General features: G+C 42.2%; 1 protein-coding gene across 1 annotated transcript; it reads left to right on the top strand.

Moving 5' to 3' along the window:
* The first annotated feature begins 478 nt into the window (after positions 1-478).
* Positions 479-19,531, top strand: LOC111975422 (hyaluronan and proteoglycan link protein 4). The gene is made up of 5 exons (XM_024003694.2): positions 479-656; positions 8,637-8,757; positions 10,096-10,458; positions 14,188-14,490; positions 17,636-19,531. Exons 1-5 carry the CDS (start codon positions 654-656, stop codon positions 18,016-18,018), a joined length of 1,173 nt encoding a protein of 390 aa, XP_023859462.1. The 5' UTR covers positions 479-653; the 3' UTR covers positions 18,019-19,531.
* Positions 19,532-22,870: the final 3,339 nt, after the last annotated feature.

Consider the following 22,870-nt stretch of genomic DNA (forward strand, 5'->3'; position numbering starts at 1 on the left):
TAGAAAGCTCCAGTTAAATATATATAGCATATAGTGTCTTTTACTCCCTACCAGCGTTCAATGTTTGCCAGCCTACTAGTACTGCTGTAAATTATAGGCTATAATAACTACATGCACACAAATCCACACTCTGAAATAAAAAATGTGTGTCTTGTGTTTAGTGTACGGTTGAATTTGCTATTAACATTATACTACATTACGCCCTGCACAATGTTTTCTTTCGTTGATGGCAAGCATTGATACGTTATTAGTTTAAGGAGGTTTAACGTTACTGCTTCTACTGAAACATTGTAGCCTTCCTACTGGCACAACGTATCATCATGCACTAACAGCAATCAGCAAATGCAACAATATAGCAGTTCAGTTGTTCCCTGTTACTTTCGCTGATTTACACATTCTGGTGCGCTCTTATAGTGATTCACATTGTGCTGAAATTGTGTGAACTGCGGAACAGCCCAACTAGCCCAGTCCTGCACAGAGTCAGCAGTTCCCCTGCACTGCCAAAATCAAACAGCAATACGACAGGACACGGCAGGCTAACTGCAGGATAGAGAGCTATGAGTCAAGTACTGCACCATATCAATAACAGCCCAGCTGGAACAAACGACACACGGTCTATCTAACTTCAGACAGACAGTATTCTTGAAGAGATAATGGTAAGTCTTCTAATGTGGCGGGATGGGTTGGCTCTGTGTCTGGGCATCATGCAGTCTTTTTTCTTACTGCATGGGATATTTCTGTACAGTAACCTTAAAGATTACTGTAGCAGTGCAGTACAGTGCAGATGAGAGGATCAAGGAGCGTGGTCAGGTTATTTGTTTACAATGTGGTCAGCAGCATATTTCCATGTTCCTATTATAGGCAATTAAAATGTATAATATTGCAGAGGTGTCTGTAAAGAAACTTGCTGCAATAACAACCCTTTATCACATGAATGCTATTAATGTTAACTTATATATATATATATATTTTACATCTAAACATATGGGGGCGGGGCTCTGACATTCCCACTGGACAAAACCTTATTTTTATTTTCGACGTCATTTCAACCCCAAAAAATACATGTTGAATCAACATGGAAAACGGATTGGATTTCAATAAAGTCATATAAGATAACTTTTAACCAATTACAGGGTGACATATTGTCCAATACAGGGTGACATATTGGTTGAATTCACTCACGTTAGTTAACAACGCAACCAAAAGTAAATCAAAACTAAATGTTGAACTGACATATGTGCCTAGTGGGTTGTCTCCATACAGGTGTAGACTACAGTTGCACTTTAATCCAACATACACCCCCCCTGTGTGATACCATTTCTGAGTAACTTTATTGAGCAGCTACAGCTCCTCGCCCTTTCTCATGGAATTCTAACATAGGCTGGTGCCAAGGGAGTTAACATTACAGGCCCCTTTCCCTCGTTGCTATCACATGGCAAACTGCACTCTCATGATGTAGCAGCTGATGTCATAGTAATACAAATTTACAATACGACCTGCAGTAGTGAGTGCATACATTTTTGTACTAGTCCCCCATGGGAATCAAACCCACAATCCTGGTGTTACAAGCACAATGCCCTACCAACTGAGACACACATACCCTAAACAACATGCAGAGTGGTGTAAGGAAAATAACTTCACCCTCAACGTCAACAAAACAAAGAAGCTGATGGTGGACTACAGGAGACAGCAGATAGAGCACGACACCATCCACATCAACGGGGCGTGTCAACTGCCTGTTACTTAAGCCCAGAAGCTAGGATATGCATACAATTGGTACCATTGGATAGAAAACACGTTGAAGTTTGTATAAATGTTAAAATAATGTATAAGACTATAAGACAATTGATATGGCAGGAGAAAATCCAAAGAAAAAACAAACAGAATAGTTTTTTTTGAGAGCCCATGCTCTTACAATGGAAAGCATAGGGGCATATGCAATTCCAGCTCCCATATTGCAATTCCTATGGCTTCCACTAGATGTCAACAGTCTTTGTTCAAGGTTTCAGGCTTGTAACTTGAATACTGAAGAAGAAATATGAGTTTTAGTATGACGACACCAGTTTGGAAATCCGTGTTCGAGCGTATTTGCTCTCCTATTGAACATACTTCTTTCCTTAAGAATAATTTCAGTTTAATTACATTTTAAGGTACCTGAGGAATAAATAGAAATGTATTTTGACTTGTTGAAACAAAGTTTATGTGTAGTTTTTAGGATTACTCAAATCGATGGCGCCAACTAAATGTACTTTTTGGGATATAAAGAAGGATTTTATCTAACAAAACGACACTACATGTTGTAGCTGGGAGCCTTTGGATTGCAAATCAGAGGAAGATTTTCAAAAAGTAAGTGAATATTTAATCGCAATTTGTGAATTTATGAAAAATATTTTGATGTGGGGTGCCTTCCTCAAACAATTGCATGGCATGCATTCGCTGTAAAGCCTATTGTAAATCGGACAATGCAGTTGGATTTAAGATTTTAACCGATATATGGCACTTGTATGTACCTAATTGTTTAATATCCATAATTTATGATTATTTATTTGAATTGCGGCCATCCAATTTTACCGGAAGTTGTTAACAGGGGTCCCGCTGGCGGGACGCCTAACCCTAAGACTAGAGAATGCCGCTCTATGTACATAGCATCATTGAACACTAATCACTTTAATATTGTTTACATACTGTTTTACCCACTTTATAGATACAGTTGAAGTCGGAAGTTTACATACACTTAGGTTGGAGTCATTAAATCACGTTTTTCAACCACTCCACAAATTTCTTGTTAACAAACTATAGTTTTGGCAAGTCGGTTAGGACATCTACTTTGTGCACGACACAAGTAATTTTTCCAAAAATTGTTTACAGACAGATTATTTCACTGATAACTCACTGTATCACAATTCCAGTGGGTCAGAAGTTTACATACACGAAGTTGACAGTGCCTTTAAACAGCTTGGAACGTTCCAGAAAATGATGTCATGGCTTTCGAAGCTTCTGATAGGCTAATTGACATCATTTGAGTAAATTGGAGGTGTACCTGTGGTTGTATTTCAAGGCCTACCTTCAAACACAGTGCCTCTTTGCTTGACATCATGGGAAATCTAAAGAAATCAGCCAAGACCTCAGAAAACAATTGTAGACCTCCACAAGTCTGGTTCAACCTTGGGAGAAATTTACAAATGCCTGAAGGTACTACGTTCATCAGTACAAACAACAGTACGCAAGTATAAACACCATGGCCGTCATACCGCTCAGGAAGGAGACAAGTTCTGTCTCCTAGAGATTAACGAACTTTGTTGCGAAAAGTGCAAATCAATCCCAGAACAACAGCAAAGGACCGTGTGAAGATGCTGGAGGAAACAGGTACAAAAGATTCTATGTCGACATAACCTGAAAGGCCGCTCAGCAAAGAAGAAGCCACTGCTCCAAAACCGCCATAAAAAAGCCAGACTACGGTTTGCAACTGCACATGGGGACAAATATTGTACTTTGTGGAGAAATGTCCTCTTGTCTGATGAAACAAAAATAGAACTGTTTGGCCATAATGACCATCTTTATGTTTGGAGGGAAAAGGGGGAGGCTTACAAGCCGAAGAACACCATCTCAACCTTGAGCACGGGGGTTGCAGCATCATGTTGTGGGGGTGCTTTGCTGCAGGAGGGACTGGTGCACTTCACAAAATAGATGGCTTCATGTGGATGGAAAATTATGTGAATATATTGAAGCAACATCCCAAGACATCAGTCAGGAAGTTAAAGCTTGGTCGTAAATGGGTCTTCCAAATGGACAATGAGTCCATACATACTTCCAAAGTTGTGGCAAAATGGCTTAAGGACAACAAAGTCAAGGTATTGGAGTGGCCATCACAAAGCCCTGACCTCAATCCTATCGAAAATTTGTGGGCAGAACTGAAAAAGCGTGTGCGAGCAAGGAGGCCTACAAACCTGACTCAATTACACCAGCTCTGTCAGGAGGAATGGGCCAAAATTCACCCAACTTATTGTGGGAAGCTTGTGGAAGGCTACCCAAAACGTTTGACCCAAGTTAAACAATTTAAAGGCAATACTACCAAATACTAATTGAGTGTATGTAAACTTCTGACCCACTGGGAATGTGATGAAAGAAATAATTCTCTTTACTATTATTCTGACATTTCACATTCTTAAAATAAAGTGGTGACTGAGCTAAGATAGGGAATTTTTACTAGGATTAAATGTCAGGAATTGTGAAAAACTGAGTTTAAATGTATTTGGCTAAGGTTTATGTAAACTTCCGACTTCAACTATATTCTAGTCATGGCTCATCCTATATAACTACTGCTGTACACACCTTTTCTATTCACATACTGTCTATACACACTATTCATATACACATATATTTACACTGAACAAAAATATAAAAGCAACATGTCCCATGTTTCATGAGCTGAAATAAACGATCTCTGAAATGTTCCATATGCACAAAAATATTATTTCTGTAAAATGTTGTGCACATTCTCCTTTGCCAAATACTTTTTTTATTTTACCTTTATTTAACTAGGCAAGTCAGTTAAGAACAAATTCTTATTTTCAATGACGGCCTAGGAACAGTAGAACAACAGATTTTTACCTTGTCAGCTCGGGGATTCGATCTTGCAACCTTTCGGTTACTAGTCCAACACGGTTACTAGTCCAACACTCTAAACACTACCTAGTGGACAAGTGTGGCATATCAAGAAGCTGATTAAACAGCATGATCATTACACAGGTGCACCTTGTACTGGGGACAATAAAGGCCACTCTAAAATGAGCAGTTTTGTCACACAACACAACGCTACAGATGTCTCAAGTTTTGAGGGAGCGTGCAATTGGCATGCTGACTGCAGGAATGTCCACCTGAGCTGTTGCCAGAGAATTGAATGTTAAAGAATGTACATCAGCAATAAGTCCAACTGGCCTCACAACCATGTGGAATGGTGTTGTGTGGGTGAGCGGTTTGCTGATGTCAATGATGTGAACAGAGTGTCCCGTGGTGGTGGGTTTATTCAATGGGCAGGCAATGAACACAATTGCATTTTATTGATGGCAATTTGAATGCACAGAGACACCGTGACGAGATCCTGAGGCCCATTGTTGTGCCATTCATCTGCCGCCATCACCTCATGTTTCAGCATGATAATGCATGGCCCCATGTTGCAAGGATCTGTACACAATTCCTGGAAGCTGAAAATGTCCCAGTTCTTCCATGGCCTGCATACTCACCAGACATGTCACCACCCATTGAGCATGTTTGGGATGCTCTGGATTGACGTGTACGACAACGTGTTCCAGTTCCCACCAATATTCAGCAACTTCGCACAGCCATTGAAGAGGACTGGGCCAACATTCCACAATCAACAGCCTGATCAACTCTATGCAAAGGAGATGTGTCAAGCTGAATGAGGCAAATTGTGGCCACACCAGATACCGACTGGTTTTCTGATCCACGCCCCTACTTTTTTTAAGGTATCTGTGACCAAAAGATGTATATCTGTATATCTAATGCATTTATTTCAATTGACTGATTATGAACTGCAACTCAGTAAAATCTTGTTCCATTTATATTTTTGTTCAGTGTAGAAATAGATCATGCCTCTCCCTAAACAGCAGGAAGCAGATTGTACGGTCAATTTCCCTACTAGTTCTTGACTATGGTGACACCGTTTATCGGAATGCAGCAACCACTACTCTTAAATCTTTGAATGCTGTCTACCATAGCTGTATATATTTTAGACTCTGTCATGTTTTTTAAAACTTTGTATTTAAATACTGTATTCTAATATTTATACTAATGTACATTGCATTTTACACTTTTTATACACTTTTTATACACCTCTTATTTATATACTGAATTAATGACATAACTTACTCTAATATACTGCTGTACATATCATTTTTAGTATACAGTGCCTTTGGAAAGTATTCAGACCCCTTGACTTTTTCCACATTTTGTTACGTTACAGCCGTATTCAAAAATGTATTAAATAGTTTCCCCCCCTCATCAATCTACACACAATAACCCATAATGATTTCTAGAAATTGTTGCTAATTTATTAAAAAGAAAAAAATGAAATATTACTGTCACGTTCGTCATAACGAGGAGACCAAGGTGCAGCGTGAGATGAATACATTCTTCTTTATTTAAACAAAGAACACTAAACAAACTAACACAAATAACAAAACGAACGTGACGCTATAAACACGAGTGCTGACATGCAACTACACATTGACAATAACCCACAAAACCAAAATGGAAAATGGCAACCTAAATAGGATCCCCAATCAGAGACAACGATAAACAGCTGTCTCTGATTGGGAACCAATTCAGGCCACCATAGACCTACATTTACCTAGACAATACCAAAACCCCATAGATATACAAAAAACCCTAGACAAGTCAAAACACCCATACCACCCTTGTCACACCCTGACCTAACCGAAATAATAAAGAAAACAAAGATAACTAAGGTCAGGGTGTGACAATTACGTTTATACCAATTTGTAAGTCGCTCTGGATAAGAGCGTCTGCTAAATGACTTAAATGTAAATGTAAATGTACATAAGTATTCAGACCTTTTACTCAGTACTTTGTTGAAGCACCTTTGGCAGCAATTACACCCTTGAGTCTTCTTGGGTATGACGCTACAAGCTTGGGACACCTGTATTTGGGGAGTTTCTCCCATTCTTCTCTGCAGATCCTCTCAAGGTCTGTCAGGTTGGATGGAGTGCGTTGCTGCACAGCTATTGTCAGGTCTCGCCAGAGATGTTTGATCGGGTTCAAGTTCGGGCTCTGGCTGGGCCACTCAAGGTCATTCAGAGACTTGTCCTGAATCCACTCCTGTGTGGTCTTGGCTGTGTGCTTAGGGCCATTGTCCTGTTGGAAGGTGAACCTTCGCCACAGTCTGAGGTCCTGAGCGCTCTGGAGCAGGTTTTCATCAATCTCTCTATACTTTGCTCCCTTCATCTTTGCCTCGATCCTGACTAGTCTCCCAGTCCCTGCCACTGAAAAACATCCCCACAGCATGCTGCCACCACCATGCTTCACCGTAGGGATGGTGCCAGGTTTTCTCCAGACGTGAAACTTGGCATTCAGGCCAAAGAGTTCAATCTTGGTTTCATCAGACCAGATAATCTTGTTTCTTATGGTCTGAGAGTCTTTAGGTGCCCTTTGGCAAACTCCAAGCGGGCTGACATGTTTGGCTGGGCGGCCAGCTCTAGGAAGATTCTTTGTGGTTCCGAACTTCTTCTATTTAAGAATCAAATCGAAGTTTATTTGTCACGTGCGCCGAATACAACAGGTGTAGACCTTACAGTGAAATGCTTACTTACAGGCTCTAACCAATAGTGCAAAAAAGGTATTGGGTGAACAATAGGTAAGTAAAGAAATAAAACAACAGTAAAAAGACAGGCTATATACAGTAGCGAGGCTATAAAAGTAGCGAGGCTACATACAGACACCGGTTAGTCAGGCTGATTGAGGTAGTATGTACATGTAGATATGGTTAAAGTGACTATGCATATATGATGAACAGAGAGTAGCAGTAGCGTAAAAGAGGGGTTGGCGGGTGGTGGGTGGCGGGACACAATGCAGATAGCCTGGTTAGCCAATGCATAAATGATAAACAGAGAGTAGCATCAGCGTAAAAGAGGGGTTGGGGGGGCACACAATGCAAATAGTCCGGGTAGCCATTTGATTACCTGTTCAGGAGTCTTATGGCTTGGGGGTAAAAACTGTTGAGAAGCCTTTTTGTCCTAGACTTGGCACTCCGGTACCGCTTGCCATGCATTAGTAGAGAGAACAGTCTATGACTGGGGTGGCTGGGGTCTTTGACAATTTTTAGGGCCTTCCTCTGACACCGCCTGGAGGCCATTGTGTTCTTGGGGATCTTCAATGCTGCAGCACATTTTTTAGTACCCTTCTCCAGATCTCAGCCTGGACACAATCCTGTCTTGGAGCTCTACGGACAATTCCTTCGACCTCATGGCTTGGTTTATAGCTCTGACATGCACTGTCAACTGTGGGACCTTATATAGACAGGTGTGTGCCTTTCCAAATCATGTCCAATCAATTGAATTTACATCAGTTGGTGAAACATCTCAAGGATAATCTATGGAAATAGGATGCACCTGAGATCAATTTCGAGTCTCACAGCAAAGGGCCTGAATACCCTGTTTTCACTTTGTCATTATGGGGTATTGTGTGTAGATTGCTCAGGAATTTGTTTAATTTAATCCATTTTAGAATAAGGCTGTAACGTAACAAAATGTGGAAAAAGTCAAGGGGTCTGAATAGTTTCCGAAGGCACCATATCTTGTGTAAATTAATCCGATGTATGTATAGATTTCATTTGGATTACTGTTACATTGCTATTTGGGTTGTTAATTAGTTTCGTTCCGACATTTCTTGATTGACATTATACTCCATTGTTAGGCGCTAGTAACTTAAGCATTTCACTGCACCTGCTCTAACATTGGTAAACTGTGTACGTGACGAATAAACTTTAATTTGATTTGTTTATAGGCTAGCCATATTAGAGCTTAGGAATGGCTAGCAGCACCATTGGATACTCAATAACTGGAACTTCACTGATTGGTCCTTCCCTGCCTCCCTTGCAGCTCTCCTCACAGCCCCTGTCCTTGGGGACAGTGACCTGCTTGGTCCTAATCTTTGGCCTCTATGCGACCTCCCTCCCTACCGATGCTGAGAAGGGAAGGAGGAAAGTTGTTCATGTACTCGGTAAGATCTCCCCTTCTCTCTGTCCCCATCCCACACATGTTGCATCATTGTAATGAGAATGATTTTTTGACATTCCAAGGGGAGAATAAAAGAGCAGCTGTCTGGGTCTCAAAATAAGTGAGTCGCAAAACTTTATCTCTCCTCCAGGATTATTGGCAGTCAACTGTAGAAAATGGAATTTCTGTTTCATGTAGAATGAGGTAGGAGTCATATTATCAGGAAAATGTTGCTAAATTCCATCCACTTCATATTCCAGCAGATGTTGTTGATTTGGACTTAGAACAGTCTCTATCAACGCTGCGAAGAAGCTGTGTTCAGCCTGATTGGGAACTTGATGATGCTGTACTGGCCACCAGCTACAATATCACCTTGTTATCATCACCTGTCCTTCTTAAATATAATGTTATTATTATGTTATAAACAGTATGCCTCCACCTGGATACATCTCTATTCACGCCTGAAGTCCCAACCTAGATTTATGTTTGAATGTATTCTGTAAAACAGGTCTCAAAGCTCAACGGTCGGTTACAAACATTTCAGAGTGCAGAGTTCCCAGCTCACAGTCATTATAACCAGCTGTCATGGCTAATTGTAGGCTTTGTGATCTGTTCACAATAAGCAGACTCTTAGAATGAGAATCAGTCAGCTGTGTTGCTCAGTAACCCTCAGAGAAGAGCACTGTCACAAAGCCTAGGAGACGGCCTGGCTGCCAATGACGCAAACCAGAGCTGCTTGTACATTCCATTTCAAATAAAGTTGTCTCCTACCCACTGCTGTCATTCACTACCCCTCACAAATCTGAGACAACTGGGTAGGTGTAAGTCATAGCTCCCCCTACGCGTCATATTGATTTCCAGTCCTATTAGATTTGCGAAGTGGAGTGAACACGGGTGTAGATGTAGGGAGTCAAACACTTTCTGGAATGAAACACAGCTTAGGCCTTGGGGATTCAGCTGGCCTAAAAAGAACTATGATGTAATAGGCAGTGCCAGTGACACAGAACAAGGCACAGAACAAGGCATGCTGGGACCTCGTGCTGATGATGAAACACACGTCTCTCAGGTGACACGTCTCCTCAGCCCATTGGCTCCCACCGGGGAAACAACAAGCTATCTAATTATATACACTTTCACCATCATGACCTTCTAACTAAAGTTTGGTTGGTTCCCATAACTTTAACAGTAATAATGTCCCTATATACTGTAGATCATCACACTATGAGAAATTTTGAAAGTAAAGTACTGGTGCATCAGATCATTGATAAACATACTGTAAGTCCCCCACAACCTTGCCTGTTCTGACCATTCCTGTTCCTCTACTCCCCCTCTCTGCGTCCAGAGGATGACACTGGGGCAGTGATTGTTCAGACCGCCCCCGGTAAAGTGATCACCCACCGGGGAGGCTCCATCACCCTGCCCTGCCGCTACCACCACGAACCCGAGAGCTCCGACCCCAACCGCATCCGCATCAAGTGGACCAAGGTGACGGACGCGCTGGTGTTTGAGGATGTGTTCGTTGCACTGGGCCTCCAGCAGAGGTTGTTCGGGTCGTATCGGGGTCGTGTGTCCCTGGAGCAAAACGGACCGGGGGACGCCTCGGTCATCATCCACAACGTCACCTTGGAGGACTACGGACGCTACGAGTGTGAGGTCACCAACGACATGGAGGATGATACGGGATTCGTCAACCTCGATCTTGAAGGTCAGAGGTTAAGGTTGAAGGGTTAGATGGGTTCAGAGCCATGTATTTAGAGAGTTGGGCCAACTTTTAGAATGTTAAATATTGTTCTAATTCGAGACATACAGTTACATAGCATTATTTACCAGGTTTCCGAACACCCCAGCCATGAGCTGCTCACTTCCTTACCAACAGACTCAGAGACAGTTTCTATCTACAAGCCATCAGACTGCTGAACACTGGACTGACCTCCTGCTCTGATTCTCCACACCTTAGCACATACACACACATACTCATTCTAAACATGATATATTCCCATGTAATGTTAATCCTTAAGAGTCTATTGATTAGAGGTTGACCGATTATGATTTTTCAACGCCGATACCGATACCGATTATTGGAGGACCAAAAAAAGCTGATACCGATTAATCGGCCAATTTTTATATATATATTTGTAATAATGACAATTACAACAAAACTGAATGAACACTTTTATTTTAACTTAATATAATACATCATTAAAATCTATTTAGTCTCAAATAAATAATGAAACATGTTCAATTTGGTTTAAATAATGCAAAAACAAAGTGTTGGATAAGAACGTAAAAGTGCAATATTTGCCATGTAAAAAAGCTAACGTTTAAGTTCCTTGCTCAGAACATGAGAACATATGAAAGCTGATGGTTCCTTTTAACATGAGTTTTCAATATTCCCAGGTAAGAAGTTTTAGGTTGTAGTTATTATAGGAATTATAGGACTTTTTCTCTCCATACCATTTGTATTTCATTTACCTTTGACTATTGGATGTTCATAGGCACTATAGTATTGCCAGCCTAATCTCGGGAGTTGATAGGCTTGAAGTCATAAACAGCGCAATGCTTGAAGCACAGCGAAGAGCTGCTGGCAAGAAATGCAGGAAAGTGCTGTTTGAATGAATGCTTACGAGCCTGCTGCTGCCTACCACCGCTCTGTCAGACTGCTCTATCAAATATCAAATCATAGACTTACTAATAATATAATAACACACAGAAATACGAGCCTTAGGTCATTAATATGGTCAAATCCGGAAACTATCATTTCGAAAACAAAACGTATATTCTTTCAGTGAAATACGGAACCGCTCCGTATTTTATCGAACGGGTGGCATCCATAAGAGTAAATATTACTGTTACATTGCACAACCTTCAATGTTATGTCATAATTATGTACAATTCTGGCAAATTAATTACTGTCTTTGTTAGGAAGAAATGGTCTTCACACAGTTCGCAACGAGCCAGGCAGCCCAAACTGCTGCATATACCCTGACTCTGCTTGCACAGAACGCAAGAGAAGTGACAATTTCCCTAGTTAAAAGAAATTCATGTTAGCAGGCAATATTAACTAAATATGCAGGTTTAAAAATATATACTTGTGTATTGATTTTAAGAAAGGCATGGATGTTTATGGTTAGGTACACATTGGTGCAACGACAGTGCTTTTTTCGCGAATGCGCTTGTTAAATCATCATCCGTTACGAAGTAGGCTGTGATTCGATGATAAATTAACAGGCACCGCATCGATTATATGCAACGCAGGACAAGCTAGATAAACTAGTAATATCATCAACCATGTGTAGTTAACTAGTGATTATGTTAAGATTGATTGTTTTTTATAAGATAAGTTTAATGCTAGCTAGCAACTTACCTTGGCTCCTTGCTGCACTCGCATAACAGGTAGTCAGCCTGCCACGCAGTCTCCTCGTGGAGTGCAATGTAATCGGCCATAATCGGTGTCCAAAAATGCAGATTACCGATTGTTATTAATTATTTCTAATTGAAATAATAATTGTGTCCTTCAAACTTTGCTTTCGTCAAAGAATCCTCCATTTGCAGCAATTACAGCCTTGCGGACCTTTGGCATTCTAGTTGTCAATTTGTTGAGGTAATCTGAAGAGATTTCACCCCATGCAAGTTGGATTGGCTTGATTGGCACTACGTTCCATACGGTCAAGCTGCTCTCACAACAGCTCAATAGGGTTGAGATCCGGTGACTGTTCTGGCCACTCCATTATAGACAGAATACCAGCTGACTGCTTCTTCCCTAAATAGTTATTGCATAGTTTGGAGCTGTGCTTTGGGTCCTTGTCCTGTTGTAGGAGGAAATTGGCTCCAATTAAACTCAGTCCACAGGGGATGGCATGGCGTTGCAAAATGGAGTGATAGCCTTCCTTCTTCGAGATCCCTTTTACCCTGTATAAATCTCTCACTTTACCACCACCAAAGCACCCCCAGACCATCACATTGCCTCCACCATGCTTGACAGATGGTGTCATGCACTCCTCCAGCATATTTTCATTTTTTCTTAGTCTCACAAATGTTCTTCTTTGTGATCCGAACACCTCAAATTTAGATTTGTCTGTCCATAACACTTTTTTCCAATCTTCCTCTGTCCAGTGTCTGTGTTCTTTTGCCCATCTTAATCTTTTATTTTTATTGGGGAGTCTGAGATATGGCTTTTTCTTTTCAACTCTGCATAGAAGGCCAGCATCACGAAGTTGCCTCTTCACTGTTGACGTTGAGACTGGTGTTTTGCGGGTACTATTTAATGAAGCTGCCAGTTGAGGACTTGTGAGTCGTCTGTTTCCCAAACTAGACACTCTACTGTACTTGTCCTCTTGCTCAGTTGTGCACCAGGGCCTCCCACTCCTCTATTCTGGTTAGAGCCAGTCTGCGCAGTTCTGTGAAGGGAGTAGTACACAGCGTTGTACGAGATCTTAAATTTTTTAGCAATTTCTCGCATGGAATAGCTTTAATTTCTCAGAACAAGAATATACTGACGAGTTTCAGAAGAAAGTTCTTTGTTTCTGGCCATTTTGAGGCTGTAATCGAACCCACAAATGCTGATGCTCCAGATACTCAACTGGTCTAAAGAAGGCCAGTTTTATTGCTTTTTTAAATCAGCACAATAGTTTTCAGCTGTGCTAACATAATTGCAAAAGGGTTTTCTTATGATCATTTAGCCTTTTAAAATGATAAACTTGGATTAGCTAACACAAAGTGCCATTGGAACACAGGAGTGATGGTTGCTGATAATGGGCCTCTGTATGCCTATGTAGATATTCCATAAAAATCTGCCGTTTCTTTCTGCCATTTTCTTTCAAAAACAAGGACATTTCTAAGTGACCCCAAACATTTGAACGGTATCTCGGCTTTCCGCATCTACGGTGGAAGATGGCCGAGCTACACCAGTGTTTTTCAGACCATGAGACATCTCGAAATTGGGTTCTCTCAAAAAAAAGTCTGTAGCATCCAAACGGTTTGGCCTACAAACGAATATGACCACTCTGTGGTAGTCATACTCTCGTTTGAAGGTCACGGTACTCGTGTGAAGGTAAGCCAAACAAATGAATGAAAGTATGTAGGCAGTTTTGTGCCGGCAAAAATAAGGTGTTAAATATGTGTCAAAATAAACTAAAATATATCCTGAGTTTTCTCCTAGATATAGGACAGACACTTCAAAACCTAATTACCTATGATTTTTTTGGGGACTGTCTTTTTTTGCATTTATGAATGTGTTATTCAATGCGTTTCTATGGGCTATAGTAGTAAAGGGCAAATTCAATATTCTATCAAATAATATATATTTTTATACCTAAAGGGGTCCAGAAATTCTAAATAAAATAGATAAATAATCCATGTTATGAACGTCTTTAAAAAAATCAAAATGTTAGCTTGTACTCCTAGTTCAGTATCTCTCTCTCTCTCTTTCCACCAGGTGTGGTGTTCCCCTACTATCCCCGGGTGGGGCGCTACAAGCTCAACTACCACCAGGCTGAGGACGTGTGTAAGGAGCAGGATGCTATCCTGGCCTCCCATGCCCAGCTCCACAAGGCCTGGCTGGATGGACTGGACTGGTGCAACGCTGGCTGGCTGGAGGATGGCTCCGTCCAGTACCCCATCTCCCACTCCCGGGACCAGTGTGGCCGCAAGGACACCGCCGCAGGGGTACGCAACTACGGCTACAGACACAAAGAGGATGAGCGCTATGATGCCTTCTGTTTCACCTCCAACCTCAATGGTGAGTGTGGGGATGTGTGGGCTTTCTTTCCTTGAAAAGATGAGATATGTGAACATTGATAGGTGACGTGTAGATTCCCCAGATATCTTTCCACCATATTGCCTCTGCTCTGACTATACAGTGTTTTCAGGTCTGTGTGGATGAAGCATGTAAATCTTGGTGGGGCAATAAAACAAAAAACAAAGTGGGATGCATGCAGCACCGCCACTACACAACATAAAACTAAACAATACGTGAATATTGTATACTACAACGGTGACAAACGGTGCCCACAAACTGTTAGGGCCTACATAAAGCTGTCCCAACATCTTACCACTGCTACACCTCGCTATCAGCGGAGCCTTGTCTGGCAGCGAAACAGTTCTTTCAGCCTCATTTACTGCCTTTAAAAAAACATAGCTGGCTGACTTGCTTAAACAAATGTGGTTTCTAATGACAATTGAGATGTACAAATTATGGCATAAGGGGACGACAAGCAGATAAGAGGCAATTCGTAATTTTGATGAAGACATTAATGAGCGAGCCCTGTACACCAAGTCAGAACAGTAGGCGAAATTAAGAGGGGTAAATAGACCAAATTATAAGCTACTAACAGCTTACTACACAACATACACTTAGTATTACTTACTTGGCTACAGTATACATATCTCCCTGGCATATTACAGAATTTATGCAGCAGCATACAATACATTTTTGGACTCACCTTGTTGTGCTGTGCTCACTTGAACAGGAAGGTGGCACGGCAGTCCTTCGTGGGAAAAATGTGTCATCAAAGTCTGGCATTCTCTGGATTTATGGGGCTTTCAAGACAACTGGGAACTTGGGAAAAAAACAAGGTCGAATCATGATGACGTCATTGATCTTCAGGTCGTAGCTCTAGAAAGAGACCTGAGTTCCCGATTTACATTTCCGAGTTGGATGACCGTTCAAAACGTATTTCCCAGTCGGAGCTCGTTTTTTTCTGGAATTCCCAGTTGTCTTGAACTCACTGAAGTTAACAGTTGTTTTGGGCGCTGCAAAAAATCAAGGTTCATTGACAGCATGGCCAATGTTGAATGTTTATCATTTTAAACTTGAAAAAGAGACACTTAATCCCTGATTTAGGACCACACAGCCACTCCACTGAATAGCAGGCTAGTGATTGCTTTGCAATGCTTGCAGTTAGCCACTGTCACTGATTACTTCCAAACCACTCATTGTTTAATTTGTGATTTCCAACTTGTTATGTAATGTTTATGTCCAATGGCCGATGAGTACTGATACGTTTTATCTATAATTTCTCTTCATTATTTCTCTTCATATTGCAAGGATTAAAAATGATTTGCCACTAGATTGTCGACTTGATTCATGATAATGACTGCTAGCTAAGATTTTGAAAGTATGATGTTGACATGATCAGTCCAATCAAAGCTACTGTAGATATAACGTGAATTGACGTAATTTTATCTGTGGCCAATGACCTTGAGCCTTCTTGGATGGGCACTTCTAATGTAACTCTATGGCAGCACCCAAGAGGCTTGAAATATTTTAGGTCTACCCTTAGACTTGGCGGTGATGTACTGTCCCCACGAGTGACAGAACACTGGGCTAATCATGGCGCAACTAGAGAACATTACCAATACCTACGCTCTGTTTTTTCTGCTGGCTGCATCACCACCACAGAAAGCACTGAGCTAGGCTGAAATTCCTGTATTTTGGAGCTGCCTTACTCAAGAAAGCAAAAAAGAGACCATGTTTGTATGTGGCTTTATTAACAATTATTTTTTTAACGTTGTTTGCAAACTAATATGTGACACGTATTAATTCCCCCCAATTTTTGGATTAAAAAATACAAAATAAAAAAAATTGCTAGAAATGTGGGGCTCAAAAACAAAAAATGTGGGTCTCCACCTCCCCTGAATGATGGGTCGCAACTGGTAAGGAGACTAGGCGAGGTGTATTGCGATGCAGCCAGAGAGTCCACAGGGGGAAGAGGGGCATGTCTCTCCCCTAAGCCCGAGGCCATCGGATTTGGGTCAGTCCCTGTTTTGATTCTGCTCTCTTAAAAGGGCCACAGCGTCTAATGATATTCTTTCTTGAACATTAAAGCAAAATAGTCCTTTTTGCCAAGAGCTGAACTATCTGAGCTAGAGAAGAGAACAACACACTAGCCATAGTCGAACTTTAACCTGGTACTTCATAGTGGAGACCTAACAGTCTTATCATTGCCTCCCCAGTGAGTTAATTACAGTCAACAGACAGTCTGGCCTGAAATGTGGGCTATCTTCAGGAGCGATGGTGGGTGATACTGTTGCACTGACCAGCTGGAAGATATTTACCCAGTAGCCCTTGGGGAATTATAAGACAATATTACTCCCTAACAGGCAGCAGCCACATAAATAAACGGAAACAAGCCTGCTGTCAGCCGTTCTGTGGTAGAAAATGACCCTCTGTTTTCTAGGTTAGCTTGTTCATTCCTCTCTGTAAAAACTTAACTCGGCCTTATTTCAGAGCTAACACTTTCTACAATCATGATCCCGTAACTGTAAATGCTTCTGGCGAGAAGTCTTCCCAGAGCAAGATGAAATTAGAATGTAAATATTTTACAGTAATTTGAGCACTGTCCACCACCGCTGCATGCTGGTCGATTTTCAGTGGCTGCCCAGACGAATGTTTGGTTTTTGAGATTCGGAACACATTCTGCAGACAAGGGATCAAACTGTTCTGGTCTATGATAACTCATAATCTCTCCCCTAAGGGTGTCTGCTGCTGTTATCTCATGTGGTTCTCTCTCTATCTCCTTCTCTCTTTGTTTCCCTCACACCCCTGACAATTTATCTTCCTCACCCTCTGTCTCACCCCTTTCACTCCCCTTACAATCACTCACTCACTCACTCACTCACTCACTCACTCATTCACTCACTCACTCACTCACTCACTCATTCACTCACTCACTCACTCACTCACTGCTTCACTCCTCACTCACTCACTCACTCACTCACTCACTCACTCACTCACTCACTCACTCACTCACTCACTCACCTCACTCACTCACTCACTCACACTCACATTCACTCACTCACTCAACTCACTCACTCACTCACTCACTCACTCACTCACTCACTATCGTTCAACACAAACTTCTCTCCCCTCCTCTCTCCTCCAGGTAAGGTGTATTTCCTGAAGCGCTTTAAGAAGGTGAATTATTCTGAAGCAGTGAAGGCGTGCGTTCGTGATGGCTCCGTGGTGGCCAAGACGGGCCAGCTCTATGCTGCCTGGAAGATCCAGCTGCTGGACCGCTGTGAAGCTGGCTGGCTGGAGGATGCAAGCATCCGCTACCCCATCGTCAACCCACGTACCCGCTGCGGAGGGCCCCAACCGGGGGTCCGCCACCTGGGCTTCCCTGACTTGAAGTTCCGCCTCTACGGGGTCTACTGCTTCCGCACGAATGAAGAGAGTGTTAATGGTGATGTGGTGAAGTCGACCCAGGGCCCAAGGAAGAGCAGCAAGGACATCCCCATGAATACCACCTCCAGCAGAATCATCTAGAGAGAGACTGAGAGGAGGGTTAAGATCACTGCCCGTACAACATAGCTCCATCCATTGCTTTAACTAAACAACATGGATAAACATCACTGACAACACATGCTAATTTGCAGGATTCACCAGAAAGGGAAAGTAACTGCTTTGTTCAATAAGGGGCGGAATCTTTATCTGTGGGATTTCTCCTGTCTGGTGTTAAACGAGGTGCCAGTTTGTTGAGAGCGTTCCGTGCACCTTTCACTGTCTCAGAGAGGCTTAGCTAGTAACTGCAACTGATCATAACTTATCACGCACATCAAGATTGGAAAGCCTTTCATTAAATAACTCCATAGTTGACTATGTGTCTATTGGAGGCATGGAGAGAGGCCACATGCATGATGGGGTCTCAGACTCCACAGTGTGTTCTGGTCTCAATGTGGCTTCAATTCCAGAGAAAAAGGCCCTTTGCGAGAGGCACTCGACTTCAAGCAGTGCCAGCCGGAGAGAGTCATATTAATTAGTGTGCAGTACAGACAGAGACAGAAAGACAGAGATAATTTACTATGTCTGTCTGCGTGTAATGAATGTAGCACATTAAGAGATCCTCTCTCTCAGAGGCCTGATTAGCAGAGACTGATGATGAGCTTAATGCAGACTACTAATGCCTGATCAATCTGTGAATGTTGCCAGTTGCCAGCATGATGCCCAAGCTTTGCCTGGCATGGCAGGGCACTGCTCAGAGGTGCCCTTTGAGTTTACTGCGCCCCCAGTCACCTGCCTCTGCGCACAAACTGGTTGAATCAATGATGTTTCCATGTCATTTCAACAAAAATATGTAATGTGATGACATTGAATCAAGGTGAAAACTGGTTAGATTTGCAAAAAGTAATCAACGTAAGGGAATTCTGTCTTTTTTTTCACCCAATTTTGAACTTAAATCCAATGACGTGACATTTTGTGTTTATTTCACGTTGAATTCACGTTAGTTGACAACTCAACCAAATGTAAATGAAAACTAGACATTGAAATGGTGTCTGTGCCGAGTGAGCAGTTGCCATGTTTGGGTAGAGCCAATTATTAAACGTTATTCACCTCAGTAACTAACTAAGTACTGGCATGCCATACCAGAGCTCAATAAACATAGTAGTGAATATTGCACTTAGATATACTTTATGACGCAATGGTTAGTCTATAGCAAGCATGTTATACCTGGATGTGATTTTAGTATCTGGGGATGAAGTTGAACTAACTGAACTATGTTATAGCTGCTTTAATAGCTGCTTAATTACCTCATATTTCTATGCAGCCATGGCTATCGATTGCACTCTTTGTTCAACTGTGAAATAGCGTGATTTTAACTGTATTGGTCATTATCTTGATGCATGAATGTATCTATAGTTAGGGCTATATGCTGACGCTGTGATACAAAAGTAACAAATGAGATCTTGACAAGGTTGTTAAAAAATTCTGATTCTGTGATATTCTGTCTTTGCATTTTCATCATCTCTACTGTGATATCCTAATAAACAAAACTAAATGAGACTGTATCAGTCGTCTTGAAGTGTTTGTTTCTGAGTAGCTCTAGAGTACAGGCTTTAGTGGAACAACACTCTGTGCACTGCCAACACAACAAAAGTGACAATGTCATTTCCATAGCAACAGTCTTAACGAACCCAAATCAAGTTCAAGGCAAACTAATAACATGAAATAATCATTCTGCTAAGTGATACATTTCAGTAAAGCAAATTGGAATGATTGAGTGAGCTGTAGCTACATCCTCGACAGCATAACCATGTTTGTTGATACATTTGTTCAAGACACATTCAAATGCCATGAAGACATATTGTGAGTATTTTAAAAAACAATCATTAGAACAGTGTTTATCAGCTATATCAATCTCTGCTATGAATTATAAGTCTACCGGCATAGAAACAAAAGGAATTAACAGAGGCAAAGCCCTGAGACATATTGACATTTATATTTCAGGGGTATTCATTATGTATTCCACATTTCAATATTGAAGTATGCTTGGCTGATCTGGTGTTGGTTCTTGAAATGCTTAAACTCAGAGGTGATTAAGTTATTCATATTTAACTACACAATGTTAAAACTCATTTTATGGAAGGCAAACGAGACCGTCTGCTTTATTTTACTCCTGAATTATTATGATATTTTAAGGGTGCTATGCAAACTTGAAGTTTCATATCATATCAAATCAAATCAAATTGTGTTTGTCACATGTGCCGAATACAACAGCTGTAGAACTTAAAGTGAAATGTTTTAACCGACAATGCAGTTTTAAAAAGAAGTAAGAAATAAAAGAGAGTGTTAAATTAATTACAGAGCAGAAATAAAATAACAATAGCGAGGCTATATACTGGGGGTACCGGTACAGAGTCAATGTGCGGGGGCAACGGTTAGTCGAGGTAATTGAGGTACTATGTATATGTAGGTAGAGTTATTAAAGTGACTATGTAAAGATAATAACAGAGTAGAAGCAGGTTAAAGAGCCCTGCAATGCAAATCGTCTTAGGTAGCTATTTGATTAGATGTTCAGGAGTCTTATGGCTTGGGGGTAGAAGCTGTTTAGAAGCCTCTTGAACCTAGACTTGGCGCTCCGGTACCGCTTGCCCTGCGGTAGCAGAGAGAACAGTCTCTGACTAGGGTGGCTGGCGTCTTTGACAATTTTCAGGGCCTTCCTCTGACACCGCCTGGTAGAGAGGTCCTGGATGGCAGGAAGCTTGGCCCCAGTGATGTACTGGGCCGTAGGCACTACCCTCTGTAGTGCCTTGCGGTCGGAGGCCGAGCAGTTGCCATACCAGGCAGTGATGCAACCCGTGAGGATGCTCTTGATGGTGCAGCTGTAGAACCTTTTGACGATCTGAGGACCCATGTCAAATCTTTTCAATCTCCTGAGGGGGAATAGGTTTTGTCGTGCCCTCTTCACGACTGTCTCGTGTGCTTGGACCATGTTAGTTTGTTGTTGATGTGGAGGAACTTGGTGACGCCAAGGAACTTGAAGCTCTCAACCTGCTCCACTACAGCCCCGTCGATGAGAATGGCGGCATGCTCGGTCCTCCTTTTCCTGTAGTCCACAATCATCTCCTTTGTCTTGATCACACTGAGGGAGAGGTTGTTGTCCTTGCACCAAACGGTCAGGTCTCTGACCTCCTATAGGCTGTCTCGTCATTGTTGGTGATCAGGCCTACCACTGTTGTGTCATCGGTTAACTTAATGATGGTGTTGGAGTCGTGCCTGGCCGTGCAGTCGTGAGTGAACAGGGAGTACAGGAGGGGACTGAGCATGCACCCCTGAGGGGCCCCCGTGTTGAGGATCAGCATGGCGGATGTGTTGTTACCTATCCTTACCACCTGGGGGCGGCCCGTCAGGAAGTCTTGGATCCAGTTGCAGAGGGAGCTGTTTAGTCCCAGGGTCCTTAGCTTAGTGATGAGCTTTGAGGGCACTATGGCGTTGAAACCTGAGCTGTAGTCAATGAATATCATTCTTACATAGGTGTTCCTTTTGTCCAGGTGGGAAAGGGCAGTGTGGAGTGCAATAGAGATTGCATCATCTGTGGATCTGTTGGGGCGGTATGCAAATTGGAATGGGTCCAGGGTTTCTGGGATAATGGTGTTGATGTGAGCCATGACCAGCCTTTCAAAGCACTTCATGGCTACAGACGTGAGTGCTACGGGTCGGTAGTCATTTAGGCAGGTTACCTTAGTGTTCTTCGGCACAGGGACTATGGTGGTCTGCTTGAAACATGTTGGTATTACAGACTCAAACAGGGAGCGGTTGAAAATGTCAGTGAAGACACTTGCCAGTTGGTCAGTGCATGCTTGGAGTACACGTCCTGGAAATCGGTCTGGCCCTTGTGAATGTTGACCTGTTTAAAGGTCTTACTCACATCGGCTGCAGAGAGCGTGATCACACATTCGTCCGGAACAGCTGATGCTTTTGTGCATGTTTCAGTGTTACTTGCCTCGAAGCGAGTATAGATGTTATTTAGCTCATCTGGTAGGCTTCTGTCACTGGAGTGATCAATATGTCAAGGTTAACCAGAAAGATTCCAGCCTCTACCCACTGTAAGTTAAGTAGGAACACTAGCGTGGGGAATCAGAATGCTAGGTTTGGAGTGAGAGCTCAATAATAACACTAGTTTGAAGATTCTATCTAAACCAGGGAGATTCCAGCCTCTGCCAAATATCAATAAAAGCATTGTTGGGGGGTGGACTAGGTTCTCATTTACTCTCAGAATGGGAACTGTGGAGAGAGCACAGGGATGGAGGAGCACGAGAGAGCAAACTCTGACCCTTTTGCTCTCGAATGAATGAAAGTGCTATTTTCATTTCATCAACCTCCTTTTTTTCCTGGTTTAAAATGAAATGAGGTGACCCCCCAGAGTAAATACAGCAGAATCAGACAGTGCAGGCTTCCATTTGTGTCTCATTTATCAGCGTGTGACAGGGGTCAGGTCTTCATAACTCTAGACTGAGATGAGAGAGGAGCCGTGGTGAAGGAGTGGGGGAGACCTGCGTCCCCCCACTCAGTTATGGTATGAGCCTGGGGGAGATACCAGCACATCGCCTCTCCTAGGGTTAGGGTAAGTAGACTGGAGGGCATCACCTACAGTACTGCACTCATTGGCAAACTTGTATGGAACCATCCTGAAACATTCCTTACACCAGGATACTTGAACTGGTGACTATCTGGGAGAATAAAGAAAAACGAGCAATCAGTTGCTGCGTAAATCTGATTGATTTATTGGCGGGACAAACAAACAATCGGGTTACGTTTCGTCATGAATCACCTTCATCAGAGCCTTGTATGGAACCTTACCTTGGCTTTCAGTGTGACGTGATCACATGACGCACTTCCT

This window comes from Salvelinus sp. IW2-2015, linkage group LG16 (assembly GCF_002910315.2).
Source record: "Salvelinus sp. IW2-2015 linkage group LG16, ASM291031v2, whole genome shotgun sequence".
NCBI lineage: Eukaryota > Metazoa > Chordata > Actinopteri > Salmoniformes > Salmonidae > Salvelinus > Salvelinus sp. IW2-2015.

What these genes read in the sequence shown, in the direction of transcription:
- LOC111975422 (XM_024003694.2), top strand. An exon ending in GAAAGTTGTTCATGTACTCG is followed by an intron (nt 8,758 to 10,095) that starts GTAAGATCTCCC and finishes CTCTGCGTCCAG; the next exon opens with AGGATGACACTGGGGCAGTG. An exon ending in TTTCACCTCCAACCTCAATG is followed by an intron (nt 14,491 to 17,635) that starts GTGAGTGTGGGG and finishes TCTCTCCTCCAG; the next exon opens with GTAAGGTGTATTTCCTGAAG.